At 51.2% G+C, this 19,096-nt stretch overlaps 1 protein-coding gene and 1 long non-coding RNA gene across 5 annotated transcripts in view; both read left to right on the forward strand.

The window, feature by feature from the left end:
• PGF (placental growth factor) overlaps nt 1-8,764 on the forward strand; it is a 13,140-nt gene extending 4,376 nt beyond the window's left edge. Inside the window, exons 3-7 of one of the 4 annotated variants that reach the window (XM_077750684.1) lie at nt 1,652-1,848; nt 2,681-2,757; nt 4,796-4,825; nt 4,931-4,993; nt 7,506-7,633. In XM_077750684.1, coding sequence (XP_077606810.1) covers nt 1,652-1,848; nt 2,681-2,757; nt 4,796-4,825; nt 4,931-4,993; nt 7,506-7,533 — 395 coding nt within the window. In that variant the 3' untranslated portion in view covers nt 7,534-7,633. Of the gene's footprint in view, nt 1-1,651; nt 1,849-2,680; nt 2,758-4,795; nt 4,826-4,930; nt 4,994-7,505 lie in introns of all 4 variants that reach the window. The other 3 variants (XM_077750683.1, XM_077750686.1, XM_077750685.1) reach the window with 3 other exon arrangements.
• Nucleotides 8,765-13,684: 4,920 nt separating this feature from the next.
• LOC144220516 (uncharacterized) lies at nt 13,685-15,018 on the forward strand. The gene is made up of 2 exons (XR_013331763.1): nt 13,685-13,850; nt 14,743-15,018. It is a non-coding gene; the product is annotated as an uncharacterized LOC144220516 (long non-coding RNA).
• The last annotated feature ends 4,078 nt before the right edge of the window (nt 15,019-19,096 follow it).

A 19,096-nucleotide genomic window follows, 5' to 3' on the forward strand; every position in this document is an offset into this window, starting at 1 on the left:
CCTTCCCTCCTATCCCTGGCCCAGCCCCTAGTGCTCCTTAAGCAGGCAGGACAGAATGAAGCGGCAGATACCCAGATAAGCACGGTTTATTGCTTCTGTGGCCGCCTCGGCCAGCTCCACGTGGACACACCACCTCGGGTATTTTCCACCAGCTTGCAGCCTTTCCCAAGGGCCTCTGCTAGGGCTGAAGTTTATTTTTCCTCTGAGATTACCCTGAGACTCACGGCCTTGCGGGCTCAGTGGAATGGACTTCGGCCCCTTCTGCCTCCTAGGGAAGACCATGGAAGGAAGTGAGGGACGGCTAGGAGCGGCCGTTGCTCTGGGACAGAGGCTGCAGGGTCCCCAGGTGATTCAGCTTCCCTATCCTTCCCCATCAGCTGGGGACAAGCATCAGGTATGGGGCAGGACGACCCAGAGTTAGGAGGTGTTTCTCTGCGCACAGTCTCAAGGCTGGGCTGGGCTGCACGCACAGAATCCCAAACCGTGTGTCAGAGCCAAGAGAGACCTTAGCAACCATCTATTCCCAGTCTTCTTGTTTTCCCCAGCTGAGGAAACTGATATGCCCAGAAAGGTTAAGTGACCTCCCAAGGTCACACAGCCGGTATAGGGCCAGGACTGGATGCCAGGTCTCCTAACTCTGGCTACACACTTCCTGTGAGCCTCTGTTTGGGACCAGGCCCCTGTCCTTCACTTGAAGGAGCATCTTTTGAGAGATTCCAGATCAACCCACAAAAGATCTTGGTCACAACCAGCAGGATGTGGTGGGGGTCAGGGATGTCCCTGATAATCCTCAGTGAACTGTCATCTAATCAATCAGTAATTACTTAGCCTATTTTTACTGGGTGCTTGGGTCCCTGTCCTCATGGAGCCTTGACTTGGTTGTAAAAGAGATAAGAGCCACTAGTGGCCAAGATAAGGTAAAACCTAGGGGCCAAATTATGCTCAAAGGAGAAACATCTGTTCATACTGGGAAAGTTGGAGAAGGCTCCAGAGAGGAGACAGGGTAATGGGCTTTATTGGGTTAGAAATGGGAAGGGGACAAAGAGCACATCCCAAAGGTAGGAATAATGGTACAGTCAAGCTTGATGTAAGGGCTGGTCCCACTGAAATGGAGAGTGATGCGGACAGGGCACATTGCTGGCTGTGGCCTTGGCTGCCAGGGAGAGGGGCTGGCTCAGAGTGGGGCAGAAGATAAGGGCTAAGGAGAGGCTAACCCTCCCCATGGGACTCTACGAGCCAATCATGCAGAACTGACCGTGCTCTGCAAATTCCCCAAGATCGAGGAAGCAGTAGATCAGGCCCGAGAAAGACCCAGAGGGCCCAAGGAGCTGCCAAGACACACGCTCCTCAAAGCTTCAAGAGCACCGTGGCAGATGTGGGCACCTGCGTTGAGAATAGAGCAGAGAGGCGAGACACTGTGAAACTCCATTCTGCCTGTGGTTTCTGTCCGGCAGAAGAGCTAAGGGTCCCGCAGTCATCCCAGAGGCATCACGTCAGGAGTTCAGAGCACAGAGAGCTCACATAGGCTGGGGGCTTCCTGGAGGAGGGAGTGTGGGCTGAACCCCGAAGGCCCTGCTTGGGGGAGCTGGCACTGGGGCCCCGAGGGGCAGGCGCCTCCTGACCTGACCCAGCTGTCCGTGCCTCCTTGTAGTGGTGCCCTTCCAGGAAGTGTGGGGCCGCAGCTACTGCCGGGCGCTGGAGAGGCTGGTGGACATCGTGTCGGAGTACCCTGGCGAGGTGCAGCACATGTTCAGCCCCTCGTGCGTCTCCCTGCTGCGCTGCACCGGCTGCTGTGGTGATGAGAACCTGCACTGCATGCCGGTAGAGACGGTCAATGTCACCATGCAGGTAGGGAGGGAAGGAGAGCAGGCCAAGTTCCCGGGACTGGAACAGACTCCGAGGCCCCAACTCTCCCCACCCCAGCACAGTGCTCCCCCTGCNACTTGTTCCCTGTTGTTCCCTGTTCCTCGGAACAGACTCCGAGGCCCCAACTCTCCCCACCCCAGCACAGTGCTCCCCCTGCTTGGAGCCCACTCATTTCCTCCATTACCAGCTTTCTTGGGCTCTAACCTGGTCCTACCTCATGACCCAAGGGTATCTGGTGGAGCTTGGAAAGGAAATCTGTTCAGATTCAAAAAGCCCTTGTGTCTACCAGGAGCATTTGGGGCCCTGAGGTGTGTGTGTGTGCGCACACACACGTACACACATATACACGTGCACACATACACCTTGTTTATTAAGCACCTGCTAGTAAGGCCAATCCCTGTACTAGGTGCTTCCTAAATGTTACTTCTGTTACCTCAACATTCAGTCCTTCAAGGCAAGTGTTATTTACATTTCACAGATGAAGAGCTTGAGGTTCAGAGTTATCATTTCATTCGCTCAGCAGGTAGAAGAACCAAGACTGTACTTAGGTCTCTCTGAGTCCAGAGCAGAGTCCCCCTTCCTACAGTATTGCTGTGCTGGTGGCCCTGGGTAAGGAGGCCCAGGGGCCCCCCTCAGATCCACATGCAGGCAGGAGGCCGTTTGCCCCCCGACTCAAAGCACAATGAGAGTATGTGATCCAAAGGCTGGTGGGAAGCAAAGGGTCAGGTCCTCCTTGCAGGGAGAGGGTGGAGAGAACATTGGAAACCCACGGACTATCCCCCAATCCCGGCATCAAACCTTTGTCTCCCTGAAGCTCTTGAAGATCCACTCTGAGGACCGGCCCTCCTATGTAGAGCTGACATTCTCTCAGCACGTCCGTTGCGAGTGCAGGTAGGTCCTTGGGGAGCGGCAGGGACATGCCCTTCCCACTTGGCAGCTCAGCCTGGTAGCTGCCCATCCCTCCTGCACCGTCTTCCTGGCTGAGGGAGACAAAGGATATCGGGGATCGGTGGCAGCTGCCTTTTATTCCCCACATCAGCCCATTTAGCCTGGGGAAACTGTCCCATCAGCTGGGGCACAGCTGCCTGAGAAGCCACAGGGGCAGAGGAAGCCTGGGTCCATCCTAGACTGGCAGGGGCTGGGGGCACACCCTCCCCCTCCCTGAGGTGGGAGGGAACTGCCACAGCCCTGGCAGAGGTGTCTGGGGCAAAGACACGGCTAGCCTGGACTTGGTCCTAGGCCAGGTTGGAGCCCAGGGAAGGGACGACTGGCCTGAGGGGCACAGAGAGGGATAAGCTCTGGCAGGAGAAAAGTGGCAGAAAGAAGGAGTCGGTGGGCTTTCTTTAAAGCCAGCCTCTGCCTGGCAGAGCCTCTAACCAGCAGGCCTGCTGCCTTCGCCCAGGGCACCCTGAACATTAGGTACCAGGAGCAGCAGACCTGGCACTTTAACCAGGCTCAGGGAGGGGAGAAATGGGCTGGGACCCGGTGCCCTCCTGGTGTCCTGGGCCGTAGATGGAGGCAACAGTCTAGAGGTCCTGAGGCCAGAAGACGGGGGGAGAAGCACCATTTATTGTGCCCCACACCAGGCACTTGAATGTTTTCTCTCATTTATTCAGCAAACATTTATTGAGTGCCTGCTGTATGCCAGGCACTGTCCTAGATGCTTGAGATACAGCGGTGAGCAACACAGACAAGGTCCCTCCCCTCATACCAACCCTAGGAGGTAGGTGCTATTGCCATCCCCATTTCACAAATGAGGAAACTGAGGCTAGGGAGGGGATCCCAGCCTATATAATCCCTAAGCCTGCCATTTCTTATGCTGCCCCTCATGGCCATAACCATATTCCTCAGGAGCCGCAGTGCTGCCCTGGGCTTGGCCCTGCCTACTGTCCAGGGCTCTGGCCACCCCTCTGGGACCAGAGCCCAGGCTCTAGGCCCTCTTCACTCTACCTCTATTGGAGGCCCTGCTTCAATCCATTTCCTCCCCTCCGTCCTGGCCAGAGCTTAGCCATGTAACAATAGTTCAGTAATAGCTCTCCCGGGCACAGTGCCAAATGGTGACATTTCACCTTCTACGTCACCTCTGCCCTCATAGCCACCCTTGTGGGGCAGGCTGACTGAGGAGACAAAGGCTCAGAGACTGTCTCTGACTGGCCCAACATGGCAGAGACATGACCAGGCAGTCCCAAGATGCCCTGGTGCCATGCGCTGGCTCCTAAGGACGACAGCCAGCCTGGGGCAGCAGACCCCCGGCCCCGAAGCCGACTGTTACCGTACTGCCCACGCCCCCACCCCTGTTCCCTTCCAACAGGCTGGGCACCAGGGACACCTTTCTTCTCACTTCTGGGCCAACAGCCACAGCCCTGGAGGCAGAGCCAGGGCGTGCCCAGTGACTGTGGGGCTTGTGCTCACCTCACTTCATGTCACCCCCTCATGCACTCCCCCTGCAGTGTCATACATCCCCCGGGTGGGGGCGGCAGTTGTGCCCTGACAGGCAGCCTGAGCTGGCGGCAACCATCCTCCAGTCCATGGCTTCGCCCCTCATTCACTGCCCTTGCAGAAACTCCCAGAATGCACTCTGGGAGGAAGGGCAGGTACAAGGGAAGGAACTGAACAGAGAAAGTCAGCAGGGAACAAACTCACGGGTCCGCAGGCTCGATGCCAAGAGGTTGAGGCATGCACAAGGGTGTGGGAAGGGGCCCCAAGAGGAGGGTCCTTGCTCTCGTGGTGGGGTCACAAGAGCCTTGAGTGGAAGCTGAAATCTAGAGGCTGCTAGCCATCCCTCCCTCATTGGCTCCATCCTGCCCCCTGGTGGTGTCAGCACTAACTGCGGGACCAGGGCTCCGGATGTCTGAGAGGTGCTGCGGTGGAAGGGAGCCCCTACTTACTGGTTTCCTGATTGTCCCTGGTCTCTCTGTCTGTTTCCCAGGCCTCTGCGGGAGAAGATGAAGCCCGAAAGGTAAGTGGCCTGGCTGGGGCTCCGGGCTATTCTCGGGCCTGCCAGCCTCTGTCCTAGCATGGGGTGCCCCAGCCACTTTGTCTTGACGCTTTTGGCTTATTGCAGGAGGAGACCCAAGGGCAGGGGGAAGAGGAAGAGAGAGAAGCAGAGACCCAGAGACTGCCACCTGTGAGTGTGCGGAGGGGGGGACCAGGGATGGCAAGGAGGCTGGGCCAGAGGGGGCCCCTGCCCTGCCAGCAGGGAGCAGTGGTCGGGAAGGGGAAAGGCAAGGCCCAGGGCAGTCTTGGGGCAGAACAGGCAGCGAGCGTCTCCTAGGGAATCTAGGGCCCAGGAAGCATGAGGGGAACTTGGTTCCTGATCAGGCTCGGCCCCGAGTCTCTTTGTGGCCTTTAGCGAGTCATGTCACCTCTCCAAACCTCATTTTCCTCAGTGTGTAGAAGAAGGGGAACATTCAGTCATTCTACAGACATCTTCCAAGCACTTACTGTGCGCCACATGCCTCAGTGAATGGACCGACACGATTCTTGTTCCTATAACACTTATATTCTAGTGAAGAAAATGGTAGCAGCTAAAAACACATCCAGGGCTACTTCCTAGTGGCCCTGGGGAAGGTGCACTCCCCACTGGCTCCTAGGCTGGTATTTTTACCACTACCTCCCTCCCCCGACCCCCACCCCCTACACACAGGAGACCTTGGGGTCCACCAGCTTCCTCTTTCCCTTTCAATGCTACCTGCCCATCTTGGCTTTACACCTGGAGGCCCCGGCTAGAGCCCAGGCCTGCGTGTGGCTGAAAGAGGATTAGAGAGAGGAAAACCCAGATCTTTGAGAGTAGGTAGTAAAAATAAATATTTCACAGGCCCAGAAATTCAGACACATGGTGGTTCTGCTTTATAGCCTGCCTCTTCCCAATGCCAAGACTCCAGGAAATCGTTTCAGACCATGGGACTGAGCTGAGCCATGTGCTACCCTGTGAGCCCCCTCCTCTGCGAATAGAGATTTCCACCCCACTCTGTGAGGACAGGGACTCTGGGGATGTCAGTCCCCTGAATGTGTGCGGCCCTCACTTCTCCCTCAGGCCCAGGCATGGACTTGGGGCAAGAGCTGGCAGTATGGTCGGTGTGGGGCCCCCCAGCCCCTGGCAGGCAGCCCCATGTAGAAGGTGTCCCATTCCTCCATCTGCCAGGACAGGGGTCCTCAAACATCTCTCTTGGGAATCTCCTGAGAGAATTTCAAAACCCACGTGCTCCCTCGCTTCTTTTTTTTTTTTTTAATGTTTTTATTTATTTGAGAGAGAGAGAGAAAGATGGAGAGAGCACGAATGGGGGAGGGGCAGAGGGACAGGGAGACACAGAATCTGAAGCAGCTCCAGGCTCTGAGCTGTCAGCACAGAACTGGACCTGGGGCTTGAATTCATGGAGTATAAGATCATAACCTGAGGTGAAGTCAGATGCTTAACCGACTGAGCCACCCAGGCGCCCCTAATTTCATATATTTGTAATGTTCAAAAGTCCATTATGTGTCCCCTTGTCATATTTATCTGCCATAACAATGGTGTATAAATTTGAATTGTTTTCATTTTCCTGTGAAGAGAAAACTCTAAACTAAGTTCTTTCCTGGAATAAATTATCACAGTAATCGTTAGTAGTACCAATTGATCAGAACAGCACAAATACATCATATTTTAATAAATGTTAAACATAAAAGTATAATCAATCCTACTAGGAATGTATCTCAATGAGATGGAGGTCACTGCTCTTTTTAATTAATGAGCCCACTAATGAATGTTACCTCCTGCCAGACTGAGATAGAATTCAGCATTAATTCCACTTTCATTTTTTAGTAGAGGGAAAGGTTGAGAAACCGTGCTCCCAGAAATAAGTAAACGGAACTAGATGCCATACAATCACTGAGCTCCTTCCAAGTTCTTTGCTCAAAGCCTCAAGGTGATCTGCTAACAAAAATGACTTCTCTTGGCATATTAGCTGACAGTTTGGTTCCGTTGTCCTTTAATGTTGTTGAAAGCGAAGACTTGGACACCACTGGACTTGCAAAAGCCTTGGTTACCCGGTCACTGGCCTATCTCCTTTTTCAGCGCCTAGTCGGTATCTCAAGCTGTTCTTTTGGTCACTGTCCTCACCCCCAGTACTTTTACCCTGGGGCAACGTTTTGATTTCCGGATTTGGAAAGATTCTCTTAACACCATCAATATTCATACCCTGTGGACAGTCCTCATGCACACGTAGGGTTGCCCGCACCCCTGTTAGAACACCGCTGTCCTAGAATAACTGGAGGCATTATTGCACGGAGCCAGGCTGGGTTCAAAATTGGCTCTGTCACTGACTAGCTGTGTGACCTCGGGCAAGTTTCTTAACCTTTCTGAGCCTTAGTTTTCTGATTTTGTTTTGTCTTCTAAAGGGTAATGATAGCAGGGTCTTCTCATAGCATGTTGGTAAAGGGCCATGAAAGAGTGCTTAGCACAGGGATGGGCGCGTGGGTAAGTGCTTGGTGAAGGGTAACTCCTAGTTTCTTGGCCTCGGTGCAAGCAGTGACCCAGGAATGCTGCCATCTCCGTGTGCTCCCTGTCCAAGCTCTCCCTCCAGGTCTGTCCCCCTTCCCATAGGAGGGACCCCGCCCTCCCAGGGTGCTGATACCCCCTTTCTGTGTTTGGTTTCTGGCAGGTGCGGCAATACTGTTCCCCGGAGGTAACCAGCCCCCCTCTGAAGAGAGTCACCCCACACCCGGCTCCTGTATTTATTACCGGCACACTCTCAGTTACCTCCCTGCTGACACCTGCCCTCTATTTATTAGCCAATTGTATCCCTGCTGAATGACTTGCTTCCTCCAAGATGAGGGGCAGGGAGGGACAGGACCCTCAGGAATTCAGTGCCTTAAACAGAACGTGAGAGAAAGAAAGAAGGCAGCCACCGACCCATGTGTGCTTCGGTTGCGCGCAGGAAGCACACAGACGTGCGGCTTTGTGAGGGGCACGTCAGGGCCCGGGCGAAGTCCTGGAGCAGGAGACAGGATGGGACCTGCGGCCTGTTCCGGCCTTGGGCTGCGCGGACCAGCAGCGCTGGCTTTGGGAGCTCCGAGCCCAGGCGGGGGTGGAGAGGCCTGCTCTGACGCCTGGGCCCAGGCTGGAGGGGAGCCGGGGATGGAGGGGCCCTGCTCTTTCCTCCTCCAGGCAGCAGCCCCGCACCCTGGAGGTCCGCCGGTTCCGCTCTGGAGACCAGTGCTTGCCTGGGGGCCTTTGCCATTCCTCACACCCTAGGTCTGTCCTGACATCTTGCCACTGCTTGTGCCGGGACATTGTCCTTTGTGGTCCAGGCATCACTACCTGCCCCTCTCAGGGACACGAGCAAAGAGACGGCCCTAGGCTGGACGCGGAGCAAGCCGCCCCTCCGTGGCTGTGCGACTGCCAAGCCAGATTCTCTTGAATAAAGTATTCTAGTCTGGAAAGAGCTTTCCCGGGGGCGTGTGTCTGCCGGAGCAGTGGGTGACAGCGGCAAAAACATGGAAACAGGACAGAAAAAGGGAGGATGTGCTCGGGGCAGCTCCGGCCACTCCTGCGGCCCCTGGAGTGTCTTCTCCCTCGCTGCTTCAGGCAAAACCCTGGGGTCCACTCCTCCTATCATGAGGGGTTCCCAGTATGTAATCTTGGCCTCAAAGTGGGGGCCCTGGCCCCAGCAACCCTGATCATCCTCAAATTCAAGAGCACACCCCCGCTCCCCTTCCCCCAGGGCCGTCCCACCGTCGGTCCAGGGCCTGGCCCTCTGGGCCCAGCATGAATGGGGCTCCCAGGCTTCCCCCTGCCCTTTGGGTACGATGTCCTGGCCGCTACATCCCCTGCCTGCTGGAGCTGCTGCATGCAGGTGGGGATCCACAGATGCTGCCCAATTTCTTCTTCCTTCTACCTCCCCTCTTCCTCTGCCTTCCTCCTGAACACCTTGGAATGAAAACTTTTTTTTTTTTTTCAGTCCAAACCACATGCCATCAGATTCCCACCTGCCTGTGACCTGCAAGGCATGTGTGTGTTTATGTTGTGTGTGTGTGTTGTGGGAGGGGGAATTTCCCACTTCTGTCATTTGAAGTGGCTCAGGACAAACCCACCAGGACCCAGTAGACAGGGGCTGGCCTCAGGCTTTGGAAGGAAGCCATGGACGGTCTTGTGTGGNCCTGTAAGGGTGGGGTGGGGTGGGGTGGGGTGGAGCAGCCCTGCTGAGGCAGCCGCCCTCGGCAGTGTGTTCACTGAGGCCTGCCCCCCGCCACCCCCAGACGGTCTGGTCAGAATGTGCTTCTGGCATGGTCACAGAGGGTTTGTGGGCCGGCCTCAGGGGACACACTACAGGAGAGATGCACTTCTCTCCTACTTCTCCCCTCCTGGGCTGCAGCCTCCTGAGCCACTGCCTTCGACAGACTGAAAGCTGTAAGAGCACCCCTTCCCCTCGGCCAGGCCTTTGGCTCAGCTCCAGGGACCCCGACCTGGCCCTGGTAGCATGTCCAAGGCCCTCAGCCCCACAGGGCCGCTCACGTGGAGGTCAGCCTCCCCACCCCAGTGACCCCTGGAGAGAGCTAAACAGACACCAGAGAAACTCCCAGAGGCCAGAAGTGAAAATCTGCATCCGTGGCCAGGAGGCTCACAGCAGGGAACGAGTAGGAAAGGAGCTGGCTGGTCCATTTGACCATACTGGCAGCCCCTTAGAGCTTGGAGGGCCTTCTTCCTTTGCTCGTTACACGTCTGTGGGGCACCACCTGCGCACCTGACACGGTCCGAGGCACCAGGGTTCAGTGGGGGAATAAAACGTGCGAGGACCAGCTCTCATGGATCTTATATTTGAGGAGAGAGACAGACTATATGCTGCAAGACATTGGGTGGACTTTTTGATGCTCAAATTGATGACTAGACCCAGCTAAGGGAAAAGGGGTCTTAGGTGTGTCATGCTCTAAAATGAAGAGAAACTATTTGGGGTTGGACACATCTGCCTATAAGATTTACTATGAGATGGCTGGTGGCCCCAAACACCACCCAGCACCCCCTTCCTCAGTCTTCACAAACAGAGATCAGGGAAGTGGAGGGGAGAGATGGGGAGGCAAGGTCACTGGAGACCTGGGTTGCTGGCCCCTTCCCGTCCTCTCCCTGGAGCTGGATTTGCTGTGTGCAGATTAGCCCATGTGCTGTCTGGATGGCACCGGGGGGAGTGCAGAACGGAAGGGTGACAGAGGACAGAGAGAGGGGCATCCAGCAGGAATTTCCCATGGGTCAGGGGGACATGGTGAGAGGTGAATGCCCCTGAGCTGCCACGCCCATGTTCTCCTGACAGGAAAAGCTGCAGGTGAGGAGATCCCACAGGATATGGGCTGTGGATGTGGGGTTGGGGCAAGAGCTGAGTGGGGGGTGTCAGATATAGAGCTGGAAGGGGAGCACATCCGGGAACAGTGCTGTGGGATGCCCTGCGGTGTGCCCCACAAGAGAGTTGGCCTCCAGATGCCCATCACGCCAGATGCATTCATAGCCGGAGAAGACGTGGCCACAGCAAGCATGCCTTTCCCCCAGTCACTGCTTCCTGACACCGTGCAGAAGAAGAGAAAGGAGCTGTGGAGAGGGCAAGGTGGGGTACAAGGGCCGACCATGCCCATGCCCTCCCTGCTCCCTTGGGCCAAAGGCACACCCTGCCTGAGGGAGGAAAATGGGTTGGTCTTAAATTGGATACTAGGTGGCTCAGTTGGTTAAATGCCTGACTCTTGGTTTTGGTTCAGGTCATGATCTCTTGGTTTGTGGGTTCGAGCCCCTCATTGGGCTCCACACTGACCACACGGAGCCTGCTTGGAATTCTCCTTCTCTCCCTTTCTCTCTCTGCCCCCCTCCCCCGTTTGTGCTCCCTCTCTCAAAATAAATTAATAAACTTAAAAAAAGAGATCTCCCCAAAATGCTATTAAGAGACAGGAAAAGGACAGTCAACAGAGTTCATCTAGAAAACAATGATGAGGGGAAAAAGCTAGTTTGTTTTATGCCCACTGTTTGCCCAATGAGCAAGTTACACATGTAAACAAAAAAAATAAGAAAATGTCTTTTTGCCAAAATGTGGTTCTGGCATATTAGAGATGTCCTTGAATTCTTTGCCCTTACTCCCCTCAAGAGGTAAGGTCTCTGTTCCATCCCTGAGAATCCGAGTTGGCCTGGATCTTCTCCCTATGTCAGAAGGGACCCAACATGATTCCTTTTGAGCTAACTGACAGCTTCTGCCTCCATCTCTTGGAAGACTGAGCCGCCATGTGAGAAGTCTAATTATCGTGAGGCCACCATGCTAGAAGGAAGCCCGAGCCAGCCATATAAAGGGAGAGAGAGAGAGAGAGAGAGCACATGAGCAAGAAGGAGAGAGGGCTCAGCCAGCTTCCAGCTGTTCTGGCTCGCAGCCATTAAGCCATCACAATGGAGGCCCCAGACCCCACCGAGCAGAGGTGAGTTGTACCCACTGTGCACCGTTTGATTTCCTCGCCTTCAGAATTGTGAGATACATTCATATCTCACAATTTGGGGCCAATATGTCATGCAGCAATAGAGGCTGAATAGAATATAAGGAAAATAAGGAAAGGTGATGAGATTGTGTTTGGAGGAAGCTACTTTAGAACCAGGAGGTCATGGATGGCTTCTGTGAAGGTGACATTCACGATGAAGTCTGAAGGACAAGGAGGAGTTGGTCACATGAAGATCATGAATAAGAGCACTCAGCCAGAGGACACAGCGGTGCAAAGGCATGGAAGGAATCCTGTGACGAGCAAGGAGCAAGGGTACAAGATGTGATGTCAGGTGGGCAGGGGTTGGGTCATGAAGGGCTTTACAAGACAGGGCGAGGAGGTGGAATTCTAGTATAAAGTGGAGGGAAACCAATGGAGGGTTTCAAGCAGGGGGTGAAGTGATAGTAGGTACGTTTTTGAAAGATCCCTCTGCCTTCTGTATGGAGAATGGACTCTAGGGACACCAGACCAGAGGTACTAGAGTTTGGTCCTAATTATGCATGTGAGCTGGCTATCCTGATCATTCATTCATTCATGAGCATTCTTTGGGCCTACCATTAGTGGGCTTTTGTAGTAGATATGGGGGGGGGGGGGTCAAAAAATATTATCATGTGAAAATCTTCCCAGTTTCCTGCTTAATAAAGAAAATCCCACTCTGCAAGAAATAAGGAAGGTAAGGAGAGAGGCCTTAGCTAGAGAGGCTAAGTTGATCTACTAAGAGAGCACTAAGAGAGAGAAGGGAAATAACAGGGCTCAGGGCTAGATCAAGGGAAAGAGCTTGGGGTTCTGTTACAGAGGTCCTGATGACTGAAGGTAATTTGGGAATGAGGGAGGGGTTGGGGGAGTGCTACTCTACTCCCCTCATGTTGAAGGCCCTAATATTCTTTGAGAGATACTCACTTAGAGAGGCACCAGGCAGAGACTGAGCCCAGCGGAATACCAAATTAGCTAGGGTTACCCAGAGGTAGGTAAGATATTGTTTCTGATCTTAAAAACTTAGTCAAAGGAATCAGATATGTGCTGTGTGCAGGCAATTAGAATAAAAGGAAAGAAGGCCCCATGGTTTAAGCAAATGCAGATGAAGTGCTACTAAAGAAATCTGAGGCATTTGGGATGCTTGGTGCATGGGGGAAACCAGGGCCGGCTATGCAGAGTTGGTGGCACTAGAGCTGGGACTTGAGGAAAGGCAAGATTGAATGTGGGGAGATGACCGGAGAAGGCATTCTAGTGGGAACGCCCTGCCCTCCCCCCACCCCCCCCACCATTACAAAGGGCCCAGAGGTGGAGGATGCACCAATGTATAGGGATTTTCAAGTGGTTCAGTTTGGCTAATGTTTGAGGTACATGAAACAGAAGAGTGATGGAAAAGGTCAGAAGGTAGCCCTGGCCCTGGATGCCACCCTAGGGAGTTAGGGCTTTGCTAGACAGTGGGAAGCACTGAATGTTTTTTTCAGCAAGAGAGTGACATGATTTAGGGACTCAAGGCTGAAAGAAAATTTACAAAGAATCTACTTCTACCTCCACTTTTTATAAATGAGGAAGCTGAGGCCCAGGCTTGTCCACAGCCATGAAAGTTAAGCAAGCCAGCATTTAAAAATTTATCAGTGAGCAGGATAGAGGAAAGGAAGAGGGGAGAACTGTGTCTACTCCAAGCCCGAGAAGCAGGCCAGACATCTGTGAGGTGGGTTGGGTGGGTCGACAGAATAAGGCCCCTCCACAAACTCTGGTGGGAAATCAAGGCTCCAGACAGGTCAGTAACAGGACAGAGCCTTGGTGTGGAAAGATGGCTGGCTGTCAGCACCAGAGCCCAGCAGCTGTTTTCCAACAGAAGGCTGACCCTTCCCTTCCCTGAGGGAAGCCTGGAGGGCTCCTCCTCCCCCTGACATTGGCTCTGACTGAGGCAGATGAGGGCCTGGCCCCCGCTAGCCGTCTGTGGGCCCCACCTCAGAGGCCATGGGGCTCCAGGCCAATGAGATGTATGTTTCCAGTCCCTGAGGTAACTTTGTTACCATGGAGACCACCAGGCAGGCCAGGCAGGCCCGAGGAGGTTGGGAGCTTCCTCACAGAGTTGGCCACCCCCTCCCTGTTCCTCCCACTGAGAGGGTGTTACCTGGGTGATGGGGAGAGGGTCCTGCCACCCTACTGACCTCATGGAGGCACTCTGGGAATCAGCCCCGGTCTCTGTGAGCCTCCCCGACCCCCATGCCGCAAGCCTTCCCTTTCTCCTCTCTCCTCTGGGGCCCCTGCCCCACCCGCCCCGCAGTCAGCCCGGGCCACCCATGTGGGCAACTCGGTAACAGGAGCCTCTGTGCTCACACAGCGCCCGGTTGTTTACAGACATGTGACCGCCTGCCGCCCAGCTGGGGTCTGAGGTTTAGACTGTAATGGTGATAGCCTCCTCTCGTTGAGCTCTTTATCCCTTTCAAAGCAGTCTCGGCCACTGTCCTCTTCTGAAGCCTGTGAAGTCTTCTCACTTGCCAGATGAGCTGGAAGGAAGTACTGAGAGGGTGAGAAATCTGCCCCAAGAATTTCAGCCCCAGAGTCTCCCCAGAGGGTCAGGGGCTGACAGCTGGCTGCGGCTGGGCTGCCTCCGCTACCAGCCAGGAAAGGCAGAAGCTGAGGCCGCACAGGCTCTGATTCACTTGTGCTCTAGGGCCGGACTTGGGGGGTCACGGAGGCCATTACCCGTCACTCAGTGGGGAGGACCCAGTTGGAACCTGGGGGTGCATCCTGGAGCTGTCCTCGGAGATCAGCTGGAGATACTACTGGTCACCAACCNTAGAAACCAGTCCTAGCCAATCAAGATTGGCTCCAGCAACAAAGGCACCACATGGTCTGTTTCACCGAGACCCATTCTCTGGAGAATCCTAATACACTATGATACATTGGTAATATATGTTTTGTGTGGGTGTTTAAAAAATATAAATATAAAAGGCATCACATTGGAGGCAGCATTTGAGAACTGTTTCTACTCAATATGTTTGGAGATCTTTATGTAGGTGTAGACTTCCCTGCCATCCCCTCCCCTTTCCCCTGAGAGTAAAACATTCCCATCCTCTTAGGAGAAGCCTGATTGTTCTGGGGCTATAACTAGTAACACTGAGAACCAGTCATACACCCGGTTTATATGACCATTTGTTTCAGTAACCTAAAACCGTGCACTTAACCAGTAATAGCACACCCCAAAAATAACCAGTCAGCAACAGCCTCACTTCGTTGACCATGCTTCTAGGGCTACAGGTCAACCAGTTCCTGTACGCTCTGAAAGCTGACCTTCCCTCACCCCCCGCCCCCCCAGCATGCTTCCCAGAGTTAACCCTCTGCCTTGCTCAGACCCTGTGCCTTGTAAGTCAGCTCTCCCTTGCTTAAGCAAGCAGTAAACTCAGCCTCTAGTTTCAGATTTTGAGTGGTTGCATCTTCCTTCAATACTTCCCCCAGCTGAAGACTTTCTTGTGATCTAGCACACATCGAAATGAAGAGCTTCCGTGAAATGAAATTCTTCCAAAACCCAGAGAACGAACAATGTATTTTTTCCCCAGTTTTGTTATAAATTTGGTCAAAGCTGAGGCCAGAAGCCTTCCTTCTTTTCCCACTGCCCTCCTCCAATATCCCAGCCAGTTCCCAGGCCTACGTGGTGCATCCGCAAGATGAATAAACTTCTCTTTTTGTATTATGCTGCATGATGTGGAAAGACCCCTTTTCCCACATCAGACATGAAGACGGAGAGAAAGGAAGTGGTAAAGGAGTCATCCTGCTACATATACTTAATTTCTGATATCAAAGTGAGATTGTCATATACTCATTATCTTATAACTTGCTTTTTTTAAAGTTTATTTATTTTGAGAGAGAGAGCACACACACACGTGAGCGTGCAAGTGGGGGAGGGGCAGAGACGGGAGGGAGAGGGAGAATCCCAGGCAGGCTTGTCCCTGTCAGTGCAGAATCCACAAACCATGAGATCATGACCTGAGCCAAAGTTGGACACTTAAACAACCGAGCCACCCAGGCACCAAAACTTTCATTTTTAACTTAATATACCACAGACATTTCTCCATGACATTAGATGTTCTTCAACAATATGAGTTTTTAAGTGCTGAATTGCACTGCATCATTTGGATATCCCATAATTTGATTAATTGATCTATTGCTAGAGAGCATCGTCTCTTTTGTTGTTGCTATAAGAAACAATGCAATGGTGAACATCCTGTGGCTTCGTCTTTGTGTGTAGATCTTTCTCATCATAAAAACAGCAGCAAAAATCAAACCCAATCTTCAATTGCTCATTCTTCTTCCAGGTGCCTCCCGATTCCCATCTCGTGCTAAATTTAGATCCACATGTTTCCATAGTTGCCTATACTTTCGGTCTCTCTCTTGGCATTTCCACTCACTTCCATAACTCAGCCCTGAGAAAGCGACCCCAGGGATTTCCATGGAGTCAGCAGCATTTCCGGTTTTTATCGTGCTCAACAGCACACGCTGTTCTTAGAATTAGACTCCCAGTCTGTTCCTCAGCCTGGAAGGCTCCAGGAGATCTGGCCTCTGCCTGCCTCTAGCTTCATCCCATGTGAGACCTTTCTCTAAGGTCCCACACACTTGTCTTTTCTTAGTTCCTGGAATTCGTGGTGCCCCCTCAGGGCCTTTGCTCATGCTGTTTCCTCTGCCAGGAAATCCCTTCCCCCCTCCCACACCCAACCTTGCTGACTAATACACATGGCATCAGCCATAGCTCAGCCCAAAGGCACTTCCTCAGGAAAGTCTCCCAAACACTCCTCCCCATCAAACTGGGTCTACTCCACCATTAAAGCCTTATGAAGCCCTGTCTTCTTCCTTGCAGTGCTACTCACTATATTCTGAAATAATTCTATAATTTCACGTATATATTTAATAAATAATTTTTAAAACATTAATCTTAATATCACAAATAATATACCAGTTTCCTTTGTTCCTTAAAAACAGAACATTACAGGTATTGTAGAGCCTGCTTGCTCCCTCCCCTAAGTCAGTCCCTGGCCTCCACCACTGTTGGGAGCTTTGTGTGATCGGTACAGGAGTCCAGGACTTGGGTTCTGGAGCCAAACTGCTAAAGTTTGATTCCTACTCCTCCTACTTCCTAACTGGGAGTGTAAGCAAGTCACCTAGCTGCTTATTGAGTATTAAAATACTTAAATAAAAAAGTCTCAGTTTGATCATCTGTAGGGTAAAGATCAATGACAGTAACTAATAGTGCAATTTTAAAATTCATGTAAGATGTTCTAGGGGTGCCTGGGTGGCTCAGTCGGTTAGGCATCTGACTTTGGCTCAGGTCACGATCTCACGGTTCGTGGGTTCAAGCCCTGTGTCAGGCTCTGTGCTGACAGCTAGCTCAGAGCCTGGAGTCTGTTTCGGATTCTGTCTCCCTCTCTTTGACCCTCCCCCTGCTTGCGCTGTCTCTATCTCTCTCTCAAAAATAAATTTAAAAAAAATTAAAAAATCTGTAAGATGTTCTATGTTAGGTGAGTAGGATAAGTGCCAGGCTCATAGCAAATGCTGAATAGATGTTGGACATTACTAATTGTGATCACTAATTTTGTGTGTCAACTTGCCTGGTTCATGGGTTGTCCAGAGATGGGGTTAAACATTATTTCTGGAGAAATAATGTCAGTGAGAGTCTTTCCAGATGAGAGTAGCATTTGAGTTGGTAGACTCGGTGAAGCAGATGACCTTCCCCAGTGTGGGTGGTCATCATCCAATCCACTGGGAGCCTGAACAGAACAAATTGGCAGAGGAAGGGAGAATGGCTCTCTATGCTAACTGAGCTGGGACATTGATCCTCCCCTGCCCTTGGCCTGGGACTTACACCCTCGGTGTTCCTGGGTCCCAAGCTTTGGACTTGGACTGGAACTTACTCTATCGGGCCTCCTGGTTCTCAGGCCTTCAGACTCAGACTGGAACTATGCCCCAGGCATTTCTAGGTCTCCAGCTTACAGAGGGCAGATTGAGCATCTTCTTGGCCTCCGTAATTGCATGAATCAATTTCTTATAATAAGAAATCTATCTACCTACCTACCTACCTATTAGTTCTGTGTCTCTGGAGAATCCTAATACACTACAATATATCGATAATATATAGTTTTGTTTTGTGTGGATGTTAAAAACATATAAGTATAAAAGGCATCACATTGTAGGCAGCATTTGGGAACTGTTTCTACTCAATAGGTTTTGAGATCTTGCATGTCCATACATATGGATTTAGTTCTGGTTCATTCTTTTAAAAGGCTGAATAATAATAATAATAATAATAATTCAATATAAAAAGCCACATTTTATTAATTCACTTCTATATTGATATAGAATTTGAATTTTTTCCCCTAAGATATTGAAGTGGGACTCTTAACTGACGGAGCCACCCAGGCACCCTTAAACTTGGATTTACTTTTGTATATGAGTAGGAATTAATCATGTGATTATCTACCTGGAAAACCCATTGACAAGTTCAGCAAAGTGGCTGGACACAAGATCAATATTTACAAATAAAACTATTAGTAATAACAATTTGAAAATGTAATAATAATTTTAAAATCCCATTCACCATAGTAACAAAAACTTTAAAGTACTTATGAGTGAACTAATTAGAAATATATAATACCTTCATGGAGAAAACAATAAAATTGTATTGAAAGACACAAAAAAGTCCCAGATACATGGAGAGATGTGCTGGGTACAGTAATAGGATGACCACCATTATAAAGATGTCAATTCTCCCAGATTAATTTAAATTCCAATGCAATTCCAGTCAAAATCCAAAAGGAGTCTTTGTAGAATGTGAAAGGATGCTTCTAAAATTCATATGTTTTTTAAAAGAATAATAAAATTCATTTCTATAAGTTAATTCAGTTGTGCCAATACCTCTCATGAAGAATCCATCCTTTCCCACTGGTTTGAAACTGCTTCTTCATCCAAAGTTAGATCCTTCTAGATGCATGTGTTGGGTTTTGGATTCTGCATTTCTCACTTGCACCTGTTGTCCAACACAAGTCATGAAGCAGGGAGGAGTTCCTTGTTGTTTCTCAAGGTCACTATGGGAGGAGGGAAGGGGCAGGGTGAGTTATGTACTGGCTTTTGAAGCTTTCATCCTGAAGCAACATGTTCTGTCCATTAGCACCTCAGAGCAAGTCCCGTGGCCCAGCATAACTTCCAAAGGGACAGAGAAGTGTGATCCTACCCCATGCCAGAGGGACAAGTGGACCGTAGGAATGCTTCTAATGCACCACCATTAAATATGGTGTTTGCTCTAAGTTTCTGGTAGATAACCCTTTATCAAGTTAAGAAGTGAGTTCATAAGTTTGTTTGGAGTTTGTTAAGTATAGAGTTTGTTCTTATCATGAATGAGAATTAAATTTTATCAAATGACTTTTTGACATTTGTTTGATGTACAAATGTTATTTCTCTCCCTTAATTTGTTAAGGCATTTATGTACACTGTTTCTCTGCGCAGAACATTCTTCTCCACTGCCTTCTCCAAACACTTTTTTCTGGTTAATTCTTTCTCATCCTTCAGAGATCATTCATTTATTCAGCAAATATTTATTGAGCAATACTGTGTGCCAGATATAGTTCTAGCCACTTAGGATAAGTCAATGAACAACGCAGATGAAGGCCCTTGCCTCTATGGATCTTACTGAGGGCAAGGAATGAAAATAAACACATAAGAGTAAGGAAATGGTATTGCATACGCACGGGGTTGAGTACAATGGAAAAGAAGCAGAAGCGGGTAA

Source organism: Crocuta crocuta, unplaced genomic scaffold (assembly GCF_008692635.1).
Source record: "Crocuta crocuta isolate KB4526 unplaced genomic scaffold, BGI_CrCroc_1.0 scaffold186, whole genome shotgun sequence".
NCBI lineage: Eukaryota > Metazoa > Chordata > Mammalia > Carnivora > Hyaenidae > Crocuta > Crocuta crocuta.